At 34.3% G+C, this 26,515-nt stretch overlaps 1 protein-coding gene across 9 annotated transcripts; it reads right to left on the bottom strand.

The window, feature by feature from the left end:
- Window positions 1-326: 326 nt before the first annotated feature.
- LOC145207098 (epidermal growth factor receptor-like) lies at window positions 327-25,726 on the bottom strand. Of its 9 annotated transcripts, none has more exons than XM_080078588.1 (33): window positions 25,438-25,726; window positions 24,449-24,562; window positions 23,825-23,991; window positions 22,839-23,085; window positions 22,635-22,769; window positions 22,473-22,565; window positions 21,951-22,084; window positions 21,039-21,177; window positions 20,729-20,836; window positions 19,813-19,948; window positions 17,804-17,929; window positions 17,337-17,455; window positions 15,646-15,765; window positions 14,711-14,830; window positions 13,756-13,951; window positions 12,702-12,791; window positions 11,861-11,971; window positions 11,563-11,647; window positions 11,334-11,446; window positions 11,104-11,245; window positions 10,721-10,888; window positions 10,280-10,366; window positions 9,519-9,710; window positions 9,046-9,201; window positions 8,516-8,638; window positions 7,847-7,946; window positions 6,846-6,943; window positions 5,735-5,884; window positions 5,164-5,235; window positions 3,887-4,127; window positions 3,341-3,418; window positions 3,082-3,186; window positions 327-2,090 (listed from the first exon to the last, which is right to left on the bottom strand). In XM_080078588.1, exons 1-33 carry the CDS (start codon window positions 25,508-25,510, stop codon window positions 1,531-1,533), a joined length of 4,698 nt encoding a protein of 1,565 aa, XP_079934714.1. In that variant the 5' UTR covers window positions 25,511-25,726; the 3' UTR covers window positions 327-1,530. The 9 variants fall into 9 exon arrangements, with proteins under 9 accessions (XP_079934714.1, XP_079934715.1, XP_079934713.1 ...); XM_080078589.1 differs by having other exon boundaries at window positions 327-2,072; window positions 3,887-4,130; XM_080078587.1 differs by having other exon boundaries at window positions 3,887-4,130.
- Between the last annotated feature and the right edge of the window lie 789 nt (window positions 25,727-26,515).

Raw genomic sequence — 26,515 nt, forward strand, 5'->3', positions numbered from 1 at the left:
AATTTGATTTTTTCCAGTACATTTAAAATCCAAGTGTTTCTGCAGACCGCACACCCTTTAATCAATGGGCTGCATTTGGCCCTCGAATTGCAGTTAGGCATTATTTTCAAGACCACAGCCTTTAATCATATTACCCCTAACACAGTAGTTTCAAACAACAGGCCCCTGGTAAAAACTAAATAGGGCTTTGGACTCCTTCTGTAAACTTACCCTTGTTCTGTAAACTTACCCTTGTTCTCTTTGACACTCGCACAATGTCTGTTTACGGACCTCTCGATCTTTAAACTACTAATAATAGCTGCAGACTTTCTCTTAATAAAAGTCGGTTGCAAGGAGTCACTTTAATACATTGGTTAGCATGAGAAAACAAAAATCACGCCAACAAGTCCTTGGTACTCCTAGACGGCAAAAAGGGTACGGTCAAATATATATATTATGTACACACGTGCGGACTATGCAACTCGAACGCGAAACAATAGAAAATGTACTAACTCACAATTTGTTGAACTTACATCTCGTGGCTGCAAAGTACTATAAAAGTTAAGGTACCATCAATGCCTATAATAATATGATGTTAGGTCACAACTACAAGGAGTCGACACTTGTTTTTAAATGGCGATTAAGTTGATTTTGATCATACTATATGCGGTACATTAGGCAATTGCCTTCAAAAGAAAACGGTGTATGTACGTTCACAGGCACCCACATGTACTAACCGTGAGCCGTATTGTTGGAGGTCTGCTTAATTTTAATGATAAGATAGAGTGTTTTAAATAAGAAAATTATACTTAGGTGTTTTTTATGGTTGGTACTTACAAAAAAATTGAATATTTTTTCCACTAGGTACAACTTTTTGAGTCAGAGTAAAATGGCACGTCTTGGGCACGCAATTACAGAAACTGAAACATATTAGTAACTATTGGGTGAACGAAAGTTATACCAGCAGTAACACGAAAAGACAAAAAATGCGAAACAACAATGCTTTGATAAACGGGCAGACGGCAGGCTTGTTCGGTGGGAAACAACAAAATACTGCTGCAAATGAAGAAGTCGCGAGCATCGCATTTCAACGCTTCTGTGCATTGGTAAAATTGTGCACATTTTAAAACAAAGGGCATGATTTACAAAAACGCAGAGCGTAAAATGCATAGTGCAGTGGATTCAATGCTGCATCAACTACGGAAAGCTGAAGCGTTTATATTTTCACTTGATTCCAAAATTGATTAGGAGAAACAGCTCATAGAAATCGATTCAACTAAAATCGTTGTTCTAAACTTGATTTAAGCAACAACGTTCAAACGCAAATTATGCTGATACGACAAATAGGTCTTTCTTCTCAAACAGAAAATTAAAAACAATGGTTTTAGGGTTTATCATGAAAAAGTTGGTTTTGGTAAATGCATGCGACAAAACAGCTAGGTTTAAATTTCATTCTTAAAATAGGAGTCTTAAAACATACACCTATGTGTGCGTTGCGAATGAGATCAAAAGGTAAAATAAAACAAAGAAAAAAAGTTACAACAAACTGCATTAAATCGCCGTGTGCATTGCAGTCCGACTATTGTTTGGCTGTTTTACTTCAGCCTGGACTAACCCCATGTATTCAGGGTTCTCGATCGATGCCTGAAATGGATTGTTTAGCGATTCTTCGGAAGATGCTGACCACATGGGGTCGCCCGTGTAATGTTTTTGTGGTGGGCCGTTTTTCGGTCGCGCAATCCCGTTCTTCTGTCGGTGCAGTAGTGATAGTTCGTCAGTTTCATCAAAAGATGACTGAGTCGACGTTTTACGGTTTACTCTGTTTCCCGTGTTGCCCCTTGACAAAAGCGACTGGGTGTCTTCGCCAATACCACTGTCCGTTGCCATGTACTCTGCATTTTCAAACCAAGTCGGAGTCAGGCTTTCACCTTCATTAGTGTTCACATACTCCGCATCAGCAGCAACAGCACTGCCCCCTTTGCAGGCGGACAGTTGTTCATAGTCTGAGCTTGGATTTGGATTGTGGTTTAGTGAGTTTGCCTGCACGTAGGCTTGGTTAGCGACCGCCGCCGACGGAGACTGCAGTGAGGGGCCTTCGAGATCAAGGTAAACTGTCAGTGAAAGAAAATGCAGAGGTTTGTGTCATGCAAGCAACTAAAGGTCATTCAACATGCAAGTTTATTTGGCAGCTAAGAGAGCTCATGCTTTCAAATCAGCACACATTTTGATTAATCAAACCTTTAATGTTGCATTCAATCGTCAAAACAATCCAAACAAAATCATGTGAATCACCAAAGATTAAACTTGATTCTGCATTTGCATATCATTTGTGATTTTGTTTAGGAATTAAAGACTGATAAAAGGTTAAAATCAACAAGTTCTCTTTCATAAATTAAATGTTGACTGACACATTACTTCATAATTTTAGTTCTCTTAAATAGTAACACAGTGTCTGCAAAAACTTTATATTTATTTCATACAGCCTTGACACTATCACTGAAGGTTCAAACAAAGGCTGTCATGCCCAAAGAGCATTGAAATATTAGTACAAAATGAAACTATCAGAATACAAACTACTTGGTGAACTGCCATTAGTCATTAGTGCCTATGTGCAAAGCAACTACTCAAACCAAATGACATCTGTTTACAGTTTAACCACAGAATACACTTTAGTGTTTCCAAACACAGTGCTAACAGTTAGTGCATTATTTTCTATTTCTTTAGCATTGCTTTAGATTCACTACTGTTGTCAGTGACTCAGCTTAAGTTTAATTTAACATGGGGTATTTTATATTACCAACTTTGGTTTAAATTGGTTAAAAGGGAAATCAACGATTAGATGCAAAGCATTCAACAACACAAAAATAAGCAGCAAATCAAAAGACCCCTGATTAATGTCTATCAATATGTCAGTTTGGTTGTTGTAACAATTTTTTGAATTGGCAATCAAAAACACTGCAAACCCCAAAATAATCAAAAATGGGTTTTTGGTTAAACTCAGTGCATTCAGAGTAAAATCGTTCCATGCACAAAATAAACCTAATTTAAAAGCTTGGAAAACTATGGAAATTTGCACAATAAAATGTCATTTCTTTCATTTACCTGGCATCTTTTTGCTGGGAGTTGGCATGAGATACTGATCATCGTCATAATTAAAAGAGTCACTTGCTTCTGGAATCTTTTTAGGTGCTGTATGTGTGTCATCAACTGTGTGGATGATTATTTTTATTATTGTTTTGATTTAGTTGCTAAATGCCATTTAGGCAGATTGCTAATCAGCGAAATGTTAGTATGAATAAGAATGTGATGAGACTAAAAATAAAAGTTCTAAAAATAGCATGAAACTGTTTTAGATATTTACATAAATGTTTTCTGGTTGTAGGGTCTTCCGTATATCGCTGTGTCTCCTCTGAATCTTTTCTGTTCACCGTCGTTTCTTCTAAAATAAAGATAAAAATGCATTTGTACTAGAGCACAGAGTGCATTTTAACAATACGTGGCTAAAATATGCAAACAATTGTCTACCACTTTATTATTGTACAAACTGAAACCAGCCCAAGCAATGCAAAGTTCATTTGACCAATTTTCTGTTTACAATGTGAAAAAGGGACCACAAAGTGCAATACTTGGCAAACATATATCAGCCGACAATTTCGGCCTGCTTAAAATCACCCCATAATATGGTGTCAGTCCTTATTCAGGCAAATTCTATTTACAAAAGAACTGGTGATACCATATTTTTATTGGATATCCACAGTGGTTTATAACAAGAAATACACAGACTTATGTAAGCATGCTGAAATTGTCGACTAAAAAAGTCAATATATGTGACCGGAATCGTATGTAGAGCATCTGTGGATCAGGACAATTATTGTATTGGTACATTTCTAACTTGTAAATAGTTTACCTGCTTGGATGTTTGCCTTGTTGGAGTGCCCAGATTCAGCGAAAACATCATCAGGATCGATAATAGGACTAACAGGCTCTTCCCCTTCAGGAATTCGACCCATACCATTGCTTGATGAGGACAAAGAGGTAGAAAACACTGCAGACGGAGTGTTGCGAGAGAACAGACGGTGACCACGTGGTCCATCCATGAATGTTGTCTCTTGTATGTTGCTCACTGTAGGTTGGTTTTCATACTCCGGCTGCTTGACAGACATAAAAATATATGTGTCATTTTTGTGCCCTTTTGTTAGTTTTACGTGAAATGCAATTGTGGGAAATAATAATTATTAGTGATCTTTTCATTATTTTTTTTTTTAGAGAAAACAGTTTTAATAGTTGCCACCAAGGGTAAAACCTTGTTGCATCATTGCAAACATTTTAGGTATTTGTTAGTCTTAGGAATGAATTAGTTGACACTTCTATTTTACCAACAAAACAACCTTGTCCATACTGAATGAGCCAGAGAATATTTTACAAAAGTTAAGCCCAGTCAATGTCATGGTAAGCATCCATAAAACAGCAATAGTGGGCATTAGCAGATCACTATTTCCTACAAGCAATTACTTCCACTAGCTAAAGGTTTCTCCCAAACTAGCAATCTGTCAGTGGATTCAAAACCGTTTAAATGTGGAAAGGTTCAGGAAAAGGCAGGAAGCCTGGAACATGATGCATATATCCTTTCTCCTGCGCCAGATAATGGTGACATCTAATCCAGGCGTTTGTCGTGGTACGGAAATTACTTTACAAGTACTTTTCATAATTGCCGGTTTCCATTGATACGTGGTATAATTGGCTCATTTCTTAGTAATTGTAAATAGGTACCACGAGGCCAAGTTCAGTTTTTTTACATCTATAGATTAGGCACCATTCTTCATGCAACACATTATTACTGCAATACCACACAGTCTTCTTAGACATGGCTGAACTGGTATTTAAAGGGAATTGTGCAATCGCATAAGCTTGCATTAAACTTGGTAAGGGTTACATGACTTAATCTTTGCAAATTTGCATAAAAACAAGCCAGACCAAAAATAAAGTTGTTAAGCATATGATGTTAAGTGCAGTGCTTAACTTTAGTGCAATCTTCTGCAAGGTTAATTTTGTTGAACAATTAGTAACAAGAGCATGCAAACATGACATATAGAAAGCATACAGCTAGGCACCAAATTTTTAAGGCCAATTAAGGCGATATGAATGTTTGAAGCGTGAAGCAAATTTGCTGTGTAACAAACTTACACGGCCATGAATTGACGCATGAATCTCAGATGAGGAATTTACTGCTGACATTGGTGTGTATTTGTTGTCTCGCTGGGCACAAATGAAAAGAAAACAAAACATGCATGGGTTAACTGAAAAGTGAACACATAAATGCCACAACACTACTCCAAAACTGGTTGCATTGAACAAATTTTGGTTTCATGGCAGATGTTAGATAATCAACTATCCTCAATTCAATCCAAAAATGATCGAAACATGAATAAAATAGTTTGTTCGCTTTGAGGAGTTTAACCAAACTCTTTCCTGAGACGAACATCATTTTTTCAGTTTTGTTCAAAAATGTGGTAGGATTGTCAAATTCTATGTATGTATTAAGCTTGACTCTTTTATGTTTAAAAAGTGGTTTTCCACTAAAAAATGCTTTGTTGTGCAGATCATGCATTCACAACATAACTGTTACGCTTAAAACTGAAAAATATGCCAAAAATAGCAACCCAGTACAAACCAGTCATGCAGAACAGAAAAAACTTAATTGCAAACTACTGAAAACAACAAAATGACTCATAAGTGAAATTGTCTGAAAACATACCTTATTTAGCAGGGCATCACGGAGCAGGTACTGGTCAGGCTCATCAGCAATAACTGAACCATCTTCTCCCTTTTCTTCTTCAAGGAGTTGACGGAAAAACTGAAGCTCATCGGTGGGACTTGGGCTTGTGATACAAGAGCCAGCTACAGTCTAAAAACACAAAAACATTATGATATGTTAGCCAATTATGGCTTTATTAATTGACCAGATTCTAAACAATTTGACGCCAACAAACAAACATTACACAAATAGTGGTTGGCTTGATACTACAACAAATTTAATACTCTTTCAGGCCATTTTTAGTAAACTGGTGGCATGAAATGATTTTCACTACATATTAGCCACATATTAGCAGGTTGGCTTAATAAATGTGATAAAATGGACAAAAATGTTTTTTTTTAAAGTATAGTTTAAAACACTGGGTAGGCCATGCTGCCTTTTGTCAAGAGAAAAAATATAAATGGGTAAATTGAGCCCATGATATGCAAATGTTTTAGTATTGAAACAAAATATTCTGAGAACATGTATACCTCTTTGTGCAAAATGCAAATGGGTTAGCAGACATTTTCTGCCATGCATGTTTCCCCACACTATTTACATGCAAATTAGCAACTTATTAACTATATGCATGTACTTGACTATATGTAATTGGGTGCTCACTTAATGTACTTAACTGGTCAACCCATAAATCTTGTTGCAGTTTTTTATTATTTTGTTATGTTATTTGACTGTTGGTTAAATACAACAATTTTTTACATAGCTTTCTTACAAATTAATTAATAAGACATAAGGCCAGTCATTTCCAAACTTCTGTACTTGTACCTCTTTTTTGCAGTGTTTAAATGCAGTAATATCCAAACAATCTCTAAAACTTAACAATGTGGCCAATAAAAACAATAATGTAACAAAGTAGTATAAATAATGCAAATTCTATTACTTTGAAAAAAAAAACTCGTTCTAATCTAAATTCTAATTTAAGTACAAAAAAACATAACCTATGTGGAACCAATTCACCTTTTGCTAAAAGGATGACTACACATCAGATTATGGCACAATACTCATAGTGATAAGATACAAATCATAAAATAACAAATAAAACCAAGTGAGTTACCTTCATCACAACATATCGTCCAGGATCCTTCGACATAGCAGTAAACTCTTTGACCAGATCATGGAACTTAGGGCGGCAGAGTCTATCAACCATCCAGCCTATACATAAAAAAAGTATTGGAATCATTTTAAACACACAGTTACTGTCTTACTTGTGCAATTTTACCACACAGTGGAAAGTTATGCTTTCTGTTCCGTATGTCTATTTTTGGTCTGTTGTGTTTTACCTTGGGGCTACTTGACTAATTTAAGCATATGAAAAGATATAAATGCTTTGTAACAGTTTGTACACATAAAGTATGTAAAATTATAGATTTTTGTTTTATATATAAGTTTTATATCAACAAACAACATAACTGCCCACACAGTCAATGTATATTAATGTATGATATTTTTTTAGGAAAGAAATAAACTAGCTAAATCAACCAAAAAAAGGAATCAACTAGCAACATTGTACCGCAAAAAGGAGTTTTAGCGCCTGTACAAAAGAAGCCCTAAAACGGCACAAAAGCCCACACAGATAGTAAAAGGGGTTTCAGGTCATTTGAGAACAAAGTGTAAATAAGCAGGGGAGGGCAAGCAACCCAGACAACCTAGCGCCTTACACAGGGTAGGCTTCATTAACACACTACCACTATTATTCAGACTTACTATTAAACATGGTTTCTATTCTTCAACTTGTCAGCAGTATTTGGCAATTTGTTTGCTGGAAAACTTTTTGGGAAATCATTTTTTTTTTGGAAGTAGGGCATGAAATGTCAGTTCCATATTTATTGGATCATGATTTTGTCAAAACTTGGCATCTTAAAATACCTTTTATGTTCATGTTCAGTGCCAATCAATGTCTAGATTGCAAAAACATGACCTTTCTTCTCTGGTGTCATAAATATTATAATTAGCTTGTGCAACTAGACTGGAGTTCCCAAAATGAATATCATTTTATGTTAAACGGACCACTGTTCTCTATATAACTATTTTTATAAAGTCTGCCTAGCTACTTACATTTAATGAGAACCATGTAAATATCAATGGTGGCTGAAGCTGGTTGTGGCAATCTTTCTCCTCTTTCCAACAGGGACAACATTTCCACTGCACGAACTCCCTATAATATGTATATATAGCTTGGGTTACAATTATATTGCTGTTTGGTGCCATGTGGCCATTTTGTGTAGCTAATTTAAAAAATGTTATGATTCATACAAATAAAACATGTTTGTTAAAATGAGCACATTGAATTTCAACTCAAAAATTGTTTACCACAAAAAAACCCATCCAAATATCAAATTAAAAGCTTTTCAACAAGTTATCAAATAAATTGTGGATATTTTTATAGGCTTTTGAATATTTTAAAATACTGATAAGTGTTAACTACAAGGGTTTAATTTTTTTTTAATTCACTTGTTTAAAAATTCTAATAGTACAGTTTTTAAACAAGTTATCAAATAATTTGTTGATATTTTTACGCGCTGTTGAATATTTTAAAATACTGACATCTGTTAACTATTCAAATTATTTCAGTTGTTTACAAAGGTCTAATTGTGAACTAAGGTAAAGGGGCTTTCTTTAGCAGCATCTATTGTGAACAAGACTAAAACTGTTGTTAGAAGACATAGGGGATTTCCGTTTGGTTTTGATGCATTATTAAGGGTATAGTTGAGTGAAATGACATACGTCATAGGGTCGACCGCCAAGAGTCAGAAGTTCCCAACAAGTGACACCAAAAGCCCAGACATCAGAGAGGTGTGAGAAGGTCCTTTCCGTTATGCATTCTATGGCCAACCACTTGATTGGCAACTGAATAGAAAATGGTAACTTGTTAAGTTGTATTCATGCATACACCAGCATCGGTAAAAAAATTTGGTAGGTGTATGTAGAGCATCTACCGGTATTATTTCCAATAAAAACAGTTGCTTTTATTTAGTACATGAAAATATACTTAAAATGTGACATGCTTTATTATGTTAACATTTTCTTTTAAACAGATCTGTATATAGTATCCAAAGTTACAGATTTAATAGCTTAGTAAAATGACATAAATACCACAAACATTTACAACAACCAAATATTGAAATAAAAAAGTTATTGGATATGAAATGCAGTAATTTAAAAATTATGTTGTCAAACTGAATTGATTCACTTAGTAATGTAGATTTATATACATATATTTTAAACAATATAAACAATTCAGAAAGCGACTGTACCTTGCCACCCTCAGCATGATAAATATCTTCCCTTGCATTCAGGATTTTAGCGAGACCAAAGTCAGTAATTTTCACATGATTTGGTGTCTTAACAAGAACATTTCTTGCAGCAAGATCACGATGCACAAGATGTTTTTCAGCTAGATAGTTCATGCCCTATGTAGTAACAAAAGTCTTAGCATTATAAACACACCAAAGTCTTAAAATCACCAAAAACTAATGAAAAAGTTCAGAAAAATGCGTAGCCACCACAAGTGTGTAACCACCACAAGTATGGTGGTATGGCACAAAGTAAAGCTAAGAATGCTATTAAAAGAGATTTGAAAATGTACACCCTTTGAAAACTAATACTTTCTGTTTTATCACTGAGGAATTAAGAATGCGCAAAGAGGTTGGTAAGAGATTGGTAAATTCCTTGAAAGCAAATCTTGCAGGACTAAAACAATGGATCTTGGAGCTGTGGTGTAATGTACCTTTGCAATTTGAGTGCACCAGTTGACGATGTGTCCAGCGTGAATTGTTTCCTGGTGCTTAGGGTTGCGGACGTACTCTAGCAAGCTGCCGAGTGGCATGAGCTGAGTGATAAGTGATACATGTTCCGTCATGCACACACCAAGCAGTCGCACAAGATAAATGCAGTCCACCGACGCCATCATGTAAGCCTCCTGCAAAAATAATTTTAGGACATGAAAATCCCCTGTTATTGTGCTGGTAATGATGATACATGAAGTACTTAAAACGTGACTATACAATTTTGCAGGGATGGACATTTTGAACAGAAAACAAAATCAAAAAAATGGGTTGGTAATTAGGTATGTTTACGACATTGAAAATATATTTTTCCAATTTATTTTAATTCATAGTAAATTTTTTAAAAAGGATTATTTAATGTTAACCATTAGTGTTTGCCTACACAACAAAATATTCTATTTACTGCGACAAACTTTCTGTTATAAATGGAAAATTTATCAGTTGGAATATCAAAAGCTCATTCATTCCTAAGCAAAAAAATAGTAACAAAATCAACACTATTTACAGGTATTGGTTTGACTTTCTCTCCAACTGTAGACTATCATTTTGATGGCAAAATATCTCCCTTTACAAGTAAACCAAGCTTTTATTGCCAATTGTATAGTGGGCAAATTCAAATGATCCATTATTATGCATCTCTTAACCATAGGTTAGTTAATCCAAGCAATTTGCTTGTCTGGTACAAAAATGCCATTTCACTTACGTCCATGATTTCATTGTTAGCCATAGGATTTACATCTCCAGGTGTTTTCAGTGTCTTCACAGCAACCGCAATCTTTACTTTTTCACCCTTTAAATTTAAAAACAATTTGTACAACCAAAATTTTTTTTTATTAGTTTTATTAAAGGAACCTACAACCAAGATACAGTTGCAGTTAACAACATTAATTCCCTCCTTAGATAGTTGTCTAAAGGTAAATTTTGTGCTTGTTTAGATGCCAGTATCCTAAACTTAACATTTTTTGGTATTTTATCACAATTGTCACAACACAACTCAAGCATCATATAAATTTATCAGTTAAATTCAATACATAAAGTACCTATTAACAATGCATACAAATGTTGAAAGATTAAACCAATATCTAAACCATGGTACAGAATAACATCGCCACAAAATACACATGCCATGTGGGCTTATATTAACCTGAATATTAATAGGAGTCCAAATTGCTTTATGCACAGCTCCAAATGCGCCACTACCCAGCAATTTTCCCATAGCCAATTCATTTTCCTTAACAATCCTCAACTGAGCTTGGTTTGGACTCATTCCACTGGGTGTCAGGGGGGTTGCTTCATTATCAGCTAATGGAATCTAAATGCACAATTTTGTATATTATGGTATTTTTCCCACTAACAGCTTTACACTCTTCTTAGAGTTGAAATAAATGCCAACCAAGGCCTGAAAAGTAATTTAATCCAAAAAAGACAATTTCTTTTTTGATCAAATCAATTAAACAATAAAAACATCTCACAAAAGGTAACAATGCATTTAGATAAGTTTTTGTTGTCTTGGAAAGCTTTACTCACATCTCCCACCACTTTTTCGCCCAAGGTCTGTTTCATTCGCCTTATTGTTGTTTTGTGCCGACAGAAGAAGAAAAAGAAGATACCAACAAACAATATGAATACCCCCAACACACAAAGTACTATAACAGTAGTGTAATTGTTTCTGTAAAACAATGTGTAGATTTTTTTAATCAATTGCAGCTTGAGATGATTTTAAAATTACTAAAGGAATGTAACTTGTACAAACTTACCTTGGAGGTTCATAGCATTGAAAGTCTGTTTTCATGTCTATTGTGGTACAACCTTCAGGGCACTCGTTTTCCTTTAAATGTTTCAGGCAGATCTGACAGTGGGCTCCATGGAACTAAACAATTTTTTTGTCCCACATAAATGTACAAGTAACAGCACATACAATGCAACAAACTCATTTAAACTGGCAGCTTGTGTTAATTTACTAAGCAAAGGATAAGTCGTGCATACCGTGTGTCTGTTAGTCTCCTCGTTAAAAGACTTATGGCATTTTGTGCAACCTTTAACTCCTAGCAAATCTTCCGGTCCTTTGCATCTGTTTGAATAGATTGTTCGATAAATGGCAACATACACCTCTTTACCATGTTCGATAAATAGGCAAACATACACCTCTTAGCTATTAACAATAGTTGAAATAGTCTGAACATTTAGGTTGGCAAGTTTGACTTTACAGGTTGAGTGTAAACAAAAGCAGGTTTACTATTGATACTGACAATAATAGGTAAATGACACAGAAAGATCCACTTACCCCCCATCAATACAAGATCCACTGCATGCTATGCAAGTTTTATTGGGACCAGTAAAGTGCGTTATTGGACATTGTGATACACACTTTCCATCTAGGTTGTAGTTTTTACACCTAAACAAGAAAGAATATGTCTTAATAAAGTTTTGGTATTATTTAAAAAACAAATCAAATTGGTTGGGATTGGTTGATGCTTCAATTAATTAAAAATAGTACATCATGTTTTTTTTAAGCTGCAGACAGTGCACACTGTTTCGACCTATAAGGTCTCATCAGTGCAGCTGGTGACGAGAGATCGGCCGCATTGGCTAGTGTAGCCATCAAACGGCACTCCAGTTATGGGGTTGTACCCTGTTGCTCACCACAAACTGGAGTGCCGTTTGATGGCTACACTAGCCAATGCGGCCGATCTCTCGTCACCAGCTGCACTGATGAGACCTTATAGGTCGAAACAGTGTGCACTGTCTGCAGCTTATCATTTATTGGCTCATATGCTTTTACATGTTTTTTTTAAATTGGTAAAATAATAGATTCACAATACCAAGTGTTATTAATCCTGAATATTGGTAATCTGCATAATTTGATTCACATTTCCATACACACACCACAAAAATGACGAAAGTGTGTCCACACTTGAAATATTTTCAAAAGTAAGTTAAGTGTAAAAAAAATTCCATACTAGTACTATGATCAGTTTCTGGCTGACGAGCATTTTTTGTTGAAAACTCAGCAGTTGGACATCCAGGAAATAAGGTGAACATTAAGCATGGTACACACAAATGATTTATGACTAAGCCATTAACACAGCATTGTGAATTTACAAACTACACTCTACAAAACTAACTTGGTGCAGTTGTATTCTGATTTTCCATGACAAGTTTTTAGGCATTCCTCATGGCAGGGTATACATTGTTTGTCAGTTGATGGATAAACTCTGTTGAATATAATAAACACAGAAATTATTTTCCAAATATGGTTGAAGTCATTGGAATACAAAAGAGTTCAAATACAAACCAATGCTTCAGTGCTTAGTTTTAAATATAAATCTGGTTAACACCAAATTCCAAAATGTGCTGCAATACACAGAGACTTTTGTCACTAAAAAAATTTTAGGGATACAATCTTACAGATTTTTTTTACAATTTTACATTTTGAAAAACAGAACAGAAAAGAATTGCAAAAAAGATTACTCTTAATCTGGAAATATGTACTGATTTACTATTGTATGAAAGTGTACTGGGTTTGTTTGGCATTTAAGTCAAAGCCAGTCAATAGATTAAACAGGCATACAAATTTGATTTGTGCTTGCGTAATTCTTTAAATTGTTTAAAATATATAGAAGCTAGAACTCTACAGGACAGTTGATTGTCAACATTTTTCATTGCCACATACTATTTACAACACCACAGGAATATTAAATCCAATTGCTCACAGTCAAAAAAGGCATAGTTAAAATAAATTATTCATGGCTATCTCATATGTGAACATTAATCTGACAATTTTATGTGATGTGTTTTCTCAAGCATTGGGCAGAACTAATTAAAACTGTGTGAAGACAATCTTATAAGGCTTTTAGCATCACAGTGATTGTTACACAGAACTATACAGGTCAAGTCAACCTGAACCTTCCTGAAAATGGAATCACTTTTTTCCAGTGAGATGGTCTCTGCTTTTTGGCAATACACAGGCAGAAAAAAGTCTTCACAGAAAATCATTGGACAGTTATAGTAATTAGTTTAACACTTTTTTTAAAATTTTCATGTTTACCCAAACTATAATGTGCTATATTGGCTGTCAATTTCCAAATGTATCAGCTACACAGCTAACTGCTTTTATACACTATATTACCAATCTTTAACTGTAATATAATTTTAAATAGCTGATTTGTATGCACTTACCCCTTGGAGATGTTACATTCCTTGACACATGTTGTCACATTGTAGCCTGGCATATCATGACCCGTTTGGGGGTCAGGAACAAATTTAGGGGTGAATTGACCAGAAGCATCTGTTTTGTCAGTGTAGTCCAGACATTTTCTACATTGGGTGGCAGCAGGACCCCAACATCCATCAACACAAGTCTTATGACATGCAACTGTCAATAACATAGAATTGTAAATATATAAGCTGCTGTTGCCAAGCATAAAATCAACCCTAAAGAGCTCTACTGGCAATTGTATTTTGGTATCAGCGTTTCGACATTCTATACAGGACACCTTCATTGAGCCAAATACACTGAATGCACTGTACAACTCACATTCTGTGTTATTTACCATGATGAAGGCAACCTGGTAGAAGCTGCCGAAATGTTCATAAAAAATTTAATTGCCAAAAGAGCTCTATAAAGTTGATAGAATTATAAAATTGAAAAACTTTGACAGTACTAGCTTTGTGAATATGCAACAGGTTATTAAAATGCTTGTTTAATTTCTACATTTGATCCAAATACCACAACCCTACATTTTATTTTGGTTACTATTTTTGTCTATTACATGTATTGCTAAGATTTTGGACTATTCCTATCCAATTCATTTCGAGTTGTTCGTTACATTACATGAATTCCAAGGAACAGTTTATGTCAAGCGCTTGACATCCACAACACTCTTACTGTCAAGTTAAAGCCCGTCAAGATTACATTAGCACAACCACTTAAAATTTCATGGATCAATGCAGATTACTAAACTGATAACAACAACAACACATGCAATCAAGCATAAAATAATAATATTTGTGTAACATATTGTATACACATGAATAAATAATCAAAATAAAACAAACAAAATTTTTAAAAATATTTATAACTTGAAAACTGCAAGTTTGGTAATAGATGGTCAACAGTAAAACTGATCCATACCATTTTTACATCTCATCTTGCCAACATGATTAAAGTCTTGGCTTGAATGTAGGAAAATGTCAGACCAGTGGACAGTGTCAAGCAGACACAAGCGACGATTGTGGTTAAACGTAACATCACCTGGATCCCACAACATAAAATACATGCGAAACATTAACACAAGCTAAAACAAATGTGCAAACAAAAATAAATAATAAAAAATAAACAAAACAAGGTGAACTGGGTTGAAAAGTTTCACTTTGAGATGCTGCCTTTTCAAGCAATCAATTTGAACCCATTTCCGTTACTTCAAGAACAGTTTGCACAGGATATACTCTGGGTCAGTTACTATTTATGAAGGGCTGCATACGTCAAGTTTGTACGTGTTTCTTAACATGAATTGTCTTAAGATTTTTTGCAATGTGTTTTCTCAGCGCACAAAGCACAGGGATGTTTCAGTCATCACAAAGTGTATATCTGGACTGGATTCAAACCTATCTTGTTTACATCCAACTCCCAGAAACTACATTACTAAAGTGGCGAATGAATACTTAACACCAAAGGTTAACCCTTTAGTGCCATGTTTTCTACCCCACAAACAACTGGCCATGCTTTCAATGTGTATTAGGAAATAGAGCAATATGAGTGTTTAGTACTTTGTACCCAGTATGAACGGCCTGTTTGAGAAGGCCATTTCTCAAACATTGACTATTTAACAATTAATATCCTATTTCTGAGATACAAAAAAATAAAGGATTGTTGCAGTGTTGAACTAAAATAATCAACAACAAAATGCATCTGATTTCATTTCTATCAAAGCATTTGTTAGAACAGGAACAGACAAACAAACAAAACAACTAAAATGATTCCAACAAAAAGAACAAAACAATGGCAACAGGCACGAAGCAGGGAAAACAACATTAATGCCTGTCATGCCATGGCACTTCATATCTCACCACAGCTAGTAGGGATTTGGTTATCGACAACCACACTGGTCTCGGTAGAGTTAGTTATTTGTTGCCATTTGATAGTATTAGCAAAACAGAGAAGTTTGTTTCTATCAACATTCACCACTCCTGAAACAGAGGTTATAGTAAAGTCAGGCAACTGGGAAAAATAAATCCAATTATAATACTTGAGTGTCAACAAAAAATGGTTTATCCGCATGATGAATTGGTTTTATTCTCAAAGAAAGGTGGATTACAATCGCCTTGGTTGCAAACAAAATTATCAAGACAGTTAAGTATCATCTACTAAGTACTTGTAATGTTTATATCATGCTTATGTGGTGGTTATATTTCACATCTTTCTTTGTACATGTTTTGTGACAGTTTTCATTACAAAAGTTTATTCTAAATGTAGTTGTACTAAAGCACTGCGCTGTTAATAGTTTGACAAGCATTGAGAGCTGACAAATGACACAGGATGTTATTTCTGAAACCAATAGGAACACACTGTCCTTGGTGTGTTAAAAGGAAAAACTTTTGTAAGCATGCAAAATGTTAGTTTAAACATGAGTTAGCACAGCTTATTTAGTACTTACATACACTAATTATTTGTTGAGAAAAAAAACTTTTTTGGCCCAATAATGTATAGTTACTTTAACAAACAACAAAAACTTTCAATTTAGTTTATTAATCCAGGCTTTTCACATACTAAGTTCATAGGTTTTTGAACTCTACGGAATGTAAAAAATGATCCGATTCCCTAAGGGGGTTTTAGCATTTCCCAGGAGAAAAGTTTCAGTAACGAAAGATTTCTAATCTAATAGACTGGATTAGGGTTAGCGTTAAAAAATAACAAACACCAGTTACAAACTTAAATTGTTTCCCACCAACAAAAGAATTTTGTACCACATTTTTTCTGGTTAGTCAGAAACTGAACCCTGCTACTTACAACCACAATACAGCCCATTTATATCAATAAGATTGTTATCAATTTGGGGCTTGGGACCATCACCTTGCCCTTGTATTTGTTGCCATTGAATAGTATCAATATAACACAAGTTGGGGTTGGAGTATAAAAGCAAGGCACCTGGATGTGATGCGTGCAAAATAATATGTAAGATTTTTGGCATTGATGATTTCCACTCACTTTTTATGTATATTGCAAAATTTATCAACTTTTTTGCGTACGACATTTATATGCTCCAGCATATGAAAAATATCACATTCTTTACAACAACTTTATAGTGATTGGTTATCTTGCCTAAACTGCTCACAAAATTAAAAATAAATTTTGGAATAGACTTGAATGAGGATGTCTTCTTGTATCCTGTACTAAAGTCTATTCAATTCAGCAACGATTTTGTGGGACATAAAATTTCAGTGGATGGCCAAAAGAAATGTATCTTTAATAGGGCTAAATAGGGGGTAAAAATCACATTTGTGTAAGAATGGCAGGGACAAATTATGCAAGCTGTACAGACTGAAAAACAGCTGCAAGATTGTAACCAAAGTCAATGCTTGGAGCACTGTTGTGTGTAGTTTTAAACAGCAGTGATTCAACTGTCTGACAAAGCATCTTTTCTCAGAAAGAGAACAGGAAACTTTAATCAGTCACTACACAGAAAGCATCAAAGAAGCCATTTTTCTTGAGCAAATACTTTATCATATGTAGAAAAGCGAGTTAAAAAAGAATGGCTTACCGTTGTCAATTTGTTCAAGCGAGTTAAAACACAACTGCTTTAGTTGTGGCTGGTCAGTGTAGACTGTGAGAGCAAAGCGCTGGCCTTTAAGCTGTTTCCCTCGGATACGCTTCAGATTTCTAAATCAGCATTTAACAACATCCTTTTTAAACACCAATGCATTACCTACAAAGTCCATTAAGCAATTTCTGACAAAGGCAAGTCACTTAAAAGTGTTTTCACATTACGAATTATACTTAAAACGAAGATTTGATAAAATATTTCTTATTTTTTGTAAGTATAATAACGTATAATACAGGAAACAAAAAACATAACAAGACTAAATTGCGTTGGGGGTCCGCGGACCTATAAAATCTATAAAAGGGGTCCGTGACTACAAAAAGGTTGGGAACCACTGGTATAATGTGACATAAAACCTTAAAATTTCTAAAACTCAGGTATTATCTAAATTAAAAGAATGAACTGACTTGAAAACACATAGGTCTCCCCATTCCCAAAACTCCACAGTCAGGTATCCAGTGATTTCTTCCACATTTTGAAAGACGTCGAAAATTTTCTCGTAGCTCACTTTGCTCACGTTGCAGTAGGAATCTCTGTGATGCACAATCCACAAAGTTAGACTTTGATTATTTAACAGTTGTTTAATCAGAATAATACTGTTTTTGCACAGTTTTCGTGCATTATGTTTTAAGCTTTAACTTAAAAATAAATTTCAGACTTGTGATGGGTGTACACTGGTCTAAAAATAATATCTTAAAAAAGTGATTTTTTTCAATTAAAAGGGCAACATTTGTAACTTTAAGGGTCTTTAAAGGTGTTAACACTTTAGATTACAAATAAACTAGAACTTTGCTTTCTATAAAATTAAATCGTTGTTGCAAATTAAAAAAAATATTTATAGAAAAACTAAACTGTTCATTGTGGATCGTGACACAAATGCAGTGGCAGCCAAAACCATTTAATCAAAGAAAATCAATACTGATTTAATTTTTCTGCAACAAATGGCGAAATTGTGTGAAATGCAGCTTTATAGTGTCTTGGCAATGCCCCCAAACAACAAAAAATGACTAGCTTTGTACACATGGTGAAGAACTGCAGCAAAAACCATAAACATACTTCAGCAGAAAAACTTCAAAAATAACCAATATATAACAATAGCTAATGCCAATGGAAATTAACAAAATAGACAAAAAACATGAACAAAAAATGCTATTTATCTGTTATTTATCCACTTAATGGTTTTCCACTATACTGGTATATATGATTCAAAACATTTCCACAGTTAATGCGAAGCAAGGTTTAATGAATATTAGGTAACATATATTGATTCAGAGTGTTTTTCTTGATTTATAACTTAATTGATAACCTATGGTAGCAATAAAGTTGTCATGTATTACCAATAAGACAAAACCAAGCCAATAAGAAATAAAATATAATAAAAAATATAATATATGCAAGGAATTATCATAGCAAATAATAGTGTGAGAAACAAGTGTGGGACAGTAGAGTAATAACATGTTCTTAGCACAACGAGCTGTAGTCTTCAGTCAAATTGGAATGTCTGCTTAACTTATTATCCTAAGAGACAGTCGGGTAATTTGGCTGCAAGGCAAAAAAATAACATAAGTTGACACATAGTTTTATCTAGCCACTGTCGCTGGCTCATGTCATGATAATCAGAAAATATGCGCCACTATGAGGATAAGTGTCTCCTTGCCAGAAAAACATGGTTGCAAGGAGCATGTGGCCCAAAATGCATGCCTATTGTTTCCTGTACTCTGATAGTCTGTAGTGTAAAGGACCTAACCTCTAGCAACATGTATTTGCATGATGTCAAACCCATATGCCAACCCTATATTGTGGCCATGCACAAAATCATACCAGCAATGAGGTTCAAACCAAACAACGCGAAAACATACGATTTACTCAGAAAAAAACTTGCATCGCGAAAAATAAAATAAAAAACACAGTGCAACTGCTTATAGCTTATACGCCGACTTAGCCTAAAAATAGTTCAGCAACATTATATTTAAAAAAGAAATGCTTTCACATGATGGCAGAAACAAAAATTTTGCAGGTAACAGCCAGCGGGAAAAAATAAAATGCAAACGCTCGCTCGGCAAATTACCACCTTTTGTTGGATAATCCGTTACTCGATGACACAGCAAAATATCTTCAATATCCATGGAAAAATGTTAGTGTAAGAGTATTAGTCTTACTAAATGTTATGTTTTCTAAAGGGCATGCAGATAACAAATCTTGTCATAAACAACTTACTTTATATTATTAAGTTAAGACATTCAGTTTCAGTTTTAAACTAAAGACAACCAACAAAATTAAAAAAAACACCATTTTTTTACCACATCCAATTAAAAATTAGAGTGAAAAAAATTGAAACAAATGAAGAAGTTATCCTCGCAGATTTAGTTGGAAGATCCAAACAAGTTCAGTTATTTAAAAATTCACTCAGACCTACCCATTCAAAGTGCTACTGATGAAGATAAGATTTCCAACAATAATTGTACAGTTTCTATTAAAGTTGTGAATGTTAGATGCATCAATGTAGGTATGATTCACCAGTGGTCCATGATCCACACCAAGACCATAGCAAACTGAAAAAATCTGTATTTAACGTCCTAATACATACATTTTTATTGAATGCCTAATTTAAAATTTTTCAAAACATTTTCGCGTTGAAAAATGCAACCTGGATTTTCAAAGTTTACTAGTTAGTTTTCAAAATACAGATTTGTTTGAGCATTGGCACTTCTTTGGGAGGTTTCCTGTCACACCCCTTGTCCGCCTTTACTAAAAGCCACCAGAGCAAACAACACATTGACAAATTACTACCTATCTATCTACACAGGGAAACAGTTTCCGATCGGAGATAGACTTAGTAGAATCTGGTGATCCTAAGAATGAATCTTGTCAATTAGTGTTTACTATTCAGTGATTCATGTAGAGGACGTTACCATTTACCAAGTTACAATAATTATTGAAGCACAAATGCCCACATATATTTATCACCAAAAATAAAAATGTTATGAAAGCGATGTTACAAAATGTGTTACGGAAATGTAATTAAAGCATTGAACAAACCACCTAATAACAGTGATACAAATGAGTTGCCTTACACACTTAAGTTCAAGGAATACAACAGCAAAACACAGGCAGGAAATGATATATATACTACATTGGCCTGAAACTGTGTATAAGTAGACCGACATGACCGGCTTTTTCCATGTAAGAGTTAAAATCTGAGAGATAAAGCTGTCAAATGTGTTGTTACCAATGCATTAAGTTGGGCGTAGAGAACATGATATAAGGTAAACGTGACATAAAAACTACATGTTTATATATTGCTTGTGATAAAAGAGAGCTGAATGACTTACTGTTGTCACATGTTCCTCCTTTACATGGTGTACAAGTGTTGTCTTTGTAGTCGAAAGTTCCTTTTTCACAGTAGCGCTTACAATATGTGCCTGTCCTTGGGACATTGTCTAAACGACAGCAAAATTTTGAAACATCTGATTTTTAGGAAGTTGCACAGAAGTAAAATCAGTTTTTTTCAGGTAAACTGCATTGTTAAACATAAACAAAAAAACATTGCTTTTCATTCATGAGTCATATGCCATGATTCCACATTATATCTGTTTATAATTTGAGGTCTATCGTATAATATAATCATTACCAGGCACATACCAGGGCATTGGGCCACACAGTAACGAGCAAACTGGTATTTGGCATCTTGTACTTCTATATCTCCATTATCTGGATTCATTGACTGTCCGTTGGGACACACAGCTGCACATTTTCCATCGTTGTTTATTTCTGCGCAAGCCTAGAAAATGGAGAAATAATGCAAATGAAATACATAACACAGAACATTCAGAAAAAAATCTAATTTAGGTTGCAAAATAGAGGCAAAATTTAGGAAAGGGCCAAAAATTTATCATGTTTAAAACAAACATGTTTTTGGTAAATTCTGCACAAAGAATAAATGCTAAATCTTTCAAGCTGGGATATAGAATTTCTATTGGGAAGCAAGAAGGCCAAACCGACCAATAAAGAACAATAGCACATGTGCAATGCTGCTACGGTTCAATGGTTGTCATATGAGCGCTATGTACACAAATGCTGCAAAAGCGTTGCCCTGTGTCTGGGAAAAGCAAAATAAGACAACAGCATTTACGAACTGGTTCTTGCTCTCTATGAGGTGTGCACACATGAAGGATTTTGAGTGAAATCCCTACAGACATTAAGTGTCTGTAAACATCTTTATCACGCTGAAAGCAAACAACGGCATATGCCATGGCCTGAAACTCATTGCAGAAGAGAAAAGTACGAAGTGAAAAATCTAACTAGTTAATCTTATGTACACCTTAAATAGTGAATACAAAGTTTACTATAAAAGGTTAAGAACTTATGATTTCGAAATTATCTAAAGCATTTTTATTAGAAAGCAGGAAAGAAAATATTTTTTAAAAAATGGAACAGATTTTAAATGAAGTCTCACTATACAAAAAGTTAAACAACTAAACTAATGTGTGTACACAAAAAATGCGAGTGAGCTTGTTTCAAATGAAAATATATAAAATATAATTTGCTACCTACCACACAGTATATTGATTTTTTTGTTGTTGTTCCGGGCATAGAATCCAAACAACCCCCAGCACAAGCGTCAGCACAGCAATCTTTGTTACTGTTACATCGGCTTGCTCCACAACCCAAGCAGTTACTTTTTGTGACTGAAAATAGTTGCCAAACAAATGCATTTTCGTCTACATGATGTATTCTATATACACCACTACCTTGGCAGTAATGTTTATGATTAAAATGCATTTTATTACATAAATATACTACACCAAAACTGCCATAGAATATCAACATACTAAATACATTTTAATGCAAACTTTTAAATGATAACTGCTACTACAATGTATAAATATGTTTATTTTACAAATTTATTTTTATCAAGATAATTTTAGGTTACTGTTTCACATTCTCACACATAAACTATTTTTTGACAAAACTATTAAGTTATGTTGTTTGACATCCATGAACAACTTTGGTTCCAGAGTACGTAATTTTTAATTCTGTGACTTCTGAAAAAGTTTAACATTATATTGCACTTACTTCTTTGACATAAGCTTGTTGAATTTCCCCAGCAAGATACATTTGGAACAGAACCAGTAGAAGTTTTCACCGCTGGACAGGTGCACTTCCAACCTAAAATTTTCAAAGCATAGCATATAAATTACAGATTTTTTTTAGTGTTGTAACAAGTAAAAAACTTACATGGTCGAAGGCCTTTAAAGTTGTGATCTTCAAACTTCTGCTTGTTAGTCAAACTAAAAATTTCTTCATTCCATAAAATCTTGTCCATGTTACAAAGACTATTGTTGACAAACCCAACATCACCATCAATTATTTCTACAAAACACAAAAAGCTTGTTTAAAATGATTTCATGTTGTGTCGTTGACAAAAACAAAAGAACAAACCTGTCAAGTTCTGCATGCGCAGCTCGCGAAGATAGTGTTTCGATTTATCATCACAATGCTCCACATAAAGTGCATACTGTTTGGTTGGGGCACCCTGGTGTTCACCAGGTTTATTGGGGCAGTGCTGACTGGCTTTGTTGCTTACTACATACTTCTCAATTCCGCGAATCAAGCGTAAAGAAGACAAGTCAATATAATCCACAGTAACACGTGAGATGAGAACATAACCTGTCACTTGTTCAATGTGCTGAACAAGAGATATATAAAAAAGCTGATTTAGGCTGATTAAATTTAAACATGTAACATATATTTTGCATAATAAATTGGTTACAAGCAACAATGATATTTTTATGAAAACTGTTGTGAGGATTCTTGTTTTGTTAATTGAAGATGGCATGTAAAAGTATTCTAGCTTTAAAATATATGTGATTTTTAGCATAAAGTTCATAATGTTTCACTGAACATACACCTTAGCTCTCAGCATTTGCTGGAGCAAAATCATTTTAAACAATACTAGTTTGTGAGGTGTAACCACTCAACATTGAAAACAAACCCAAAAGCAAGCAAACAGTCAACTAAAACCTATGATAGCATCAACTCCGGCTCAAAAGCTGATGGTATTTACCCAGCAATCAATTCAACAGCCCTGTGTACATAAATCTGACTTTTCTCATGGCGAAACTTTCGGTAATACAAGTCTTATATCACAATAGAATATTTCAACTCAACTAGATATAAGCATGGCAGAGCAAGTGAAGTGTGCCTAAACATTGACCCCCATGGCATTTAACACACAGTGCCTTTGGATTTGTACTACACAAACATGTTCATGGCCCAAGCACAGCTCCATTAAGTATGGCACACAGACTTCATTATGATCCATTTTAAGTCTTAAAAGTATTGCATTAACAAATGTACTTTAAATTGAACATAACTGTTTTTTATTGAAATTTAACCATAGAAGGGTTACTGTAGTATAACTGTACCTTTGTAAATTCAATTGGTTTGATTTCTTTTCCACCCAGAGGGTTTATTATCGCAAGTTCAAGATTACCATTAACCAATGAGCAGTTGGTGTAGCGCTGTTCTAAGTCCTTGTAATGATCCACTGCATTAGCATGTGATGATGTGCGAGTTTTTGTCCCTTTGCAAACTAAAAAAAATGGGTTGAACTTATAAAAAACAAATGCCTTACATTGCTTAAAGTGTACATAATTTTAGATGGGTTTTCATGCTATCAAATGGTGTTTTTGCTGCAACTGGATTTTGAAAGAGAATTTCACAGAAATTAATGTATGATACTTCAAAGAATTCAGACCTGATGAATACTTTATTTCATTCGAACAAAATTTCAAAGGCATATTTCCATGAAACATTGCAGCTGGATTTCTAAAGAGCTGACCTGCTTCATTTAACCCACTATTATGATAATGCTTGCATGAGTGAAACAGTATGGTTGAAATTTAAAATACATGGTAATGTTTTGGTTTTTACGTTTATTCTTAACTTTAATGCAACAAATGCAACCAATATATACAGTCAAGGACTTACATTGGAACTTATATGTTTGGGAAAAATTCAATACTGGCCATAAAACTGCCTTAACTTACCACAAACAGTTTTGGGGCAACATGCATCAGGTTGAGTTAAAACAACCTGAGTGTTAGGGAAAGTGCATTCAAGTGTAGGTGGGCAAACTTTTCCTGCACATGAATCTGATGATGCTGTAACAAAATTAAATATAAAAAACAAAAATTAAAAGAAGTCCATAACTAATCAACACCAAATTTGTTGTTTAAAAAATATTTATATTTAATTGAATGTATTATACTGTGTAAGTTTACGAAGTCTAAAATTTAAAATGTGGGACAATCTATAAGTTTGAAAACGAGATTTAAAACTGTGCCATCACTTCCATATCACCATTACTAAGGCCAAAATATTGCCTTGTGTTATTCATGTGAAACTGTTCAAAGAATGGACAATTAATATGTCAAGTAACACACAAGACGAAAAAACATGACATGTGCCCCCTAAAACTTTTGAGCCAGCTGGCATTACATCACAGGAAACCCTGCTTGGTCAAAACACGAAGAATTGCTGTAGTTTTCAACATTACATCGAGCTGTAACTTTTCCTTGGTCCTAATTATAGGTTTAGTGGACCATCTCCTTACTGGTAAAACCCCCACAACATGAAATGTCAGACACAAAAAGCTTTGGTAACCGCCAAGTACAGAAAGGCACAAAAACACAGAAAAATGGAAATGGTATCACAATGCAAAATGTTGGGCCAAGTTAAACTGTAAACAATAAAACATGATCTTAGTTTATTCTCAGCACACACTAGTCATATCATTTTTTGGAATTACTGTTAGTTTGTTTTGGGTTCAACAAGGCAAATCTCAACTTATCTGTCCACCAGGCTTAACAACATGTTTTACAGCATTTAAACAAAATGGTTTACAGCATTTAATACAGTTGTTTGGTTTCACTAAACACTAGTCAAGCGCACTTCGTGAATAACAAACCATTTTTATCATTGTAAAATTTCAATCAATCACAATTGTAAGAAATCTTTCAGCAATAAAATGGCTTACCACATTCTGCCCCTCTGAAGCTATATCCTTGTAAAATGACAAGGCACCATAAAACCACATCCAATAAAGCCATAGCGCGTGTAGTAAAAGTAATCCAATATGATAAACTTTTAAATGAAGGTTACACTTGATAGATCCAATTGATGGCTTGCAACATCACTTGCTTGTGAATTTCCGTTGCTTGACAAGTTGTAAGTATTATGATACAGGATTACCAAGTACAAATTTCCTGAAACTTGATTTATGCCTACTCCTAAAATAGCTCCTCTTGGAACACAAAATGTAAACGAAAATTTAATGTTGTGCATTTTAAAGTATTGTGAGGTCCAAGTTGCTTTTAAATGATAAATGTAAGTATAAATGTTAAAGTTTTTTGTTGTTAACTACAGATACAAATAAAATTTTGTATTTCAGTTCCGTATGCCAAATCAAGAATTTAATTGTTTCCTTTCAAAACTTTTTGCGACACATTCAAAAAACAACAACACAACATAGCTTTCAACATCTGTACACTACTTCTTTTAACTACAATATACACTATGGGGGTTTACTAGGAAACACAGATTTTACAAGCAAAATGTATTTAGTTTACCAATTAAATGTATTATAAGCAAATGCTGCTTTGAGATTGCGATTCACAAAACCACAAAACTTTATGTTTTCACAAATTTATTTAGACATGAGATGAGTATGTGTTATGACTTATGACTATTATCAAAAATACATAGCTTTGAAAGCTGCTGCTGAAAAACTATATTTTTAGTGGTTAGTTTTGTACCTTGTCTGGTTACATAAACCTGTAGTAAGATCGGATTGTGCTAAAGTTTGTCATATGAAACAGTTTTTTTAATTTAGTCCTACAAAGTTTTGTACTAAACAATAGTCTGTAACTAAAACAATGTGTTTCATATAAACTGTCCTGATGCACGTAGGTAACATAAATCACAAAGTAATTACTACTCACATTAAGAATTTTACTGACGAAAAAACGTTCCTCCGCACTGCACCTACACGCCTTTGGTACTTAGTCATCAGCCTTAAACCACGCACTAACGCTACCCTATCAAAGAAGCATCTC

The sequence above is a fragment of the Phallusia mammillata genome, unplaced genomic scaffold (assembly GCF_965637545.1).
Source record: "Phallusia mammillata unplaced genomic scaffold, kaPhaMamm4.hap1.1 HAP1_SCAFFOLD_90, whole genome shotgun sequence".
NCBI lineage: Eukaryota > Metazoa > Chordata > Ascidiacea > Phlebobranchia > Ascidiidae > Phallusia > Phallusia mammillata.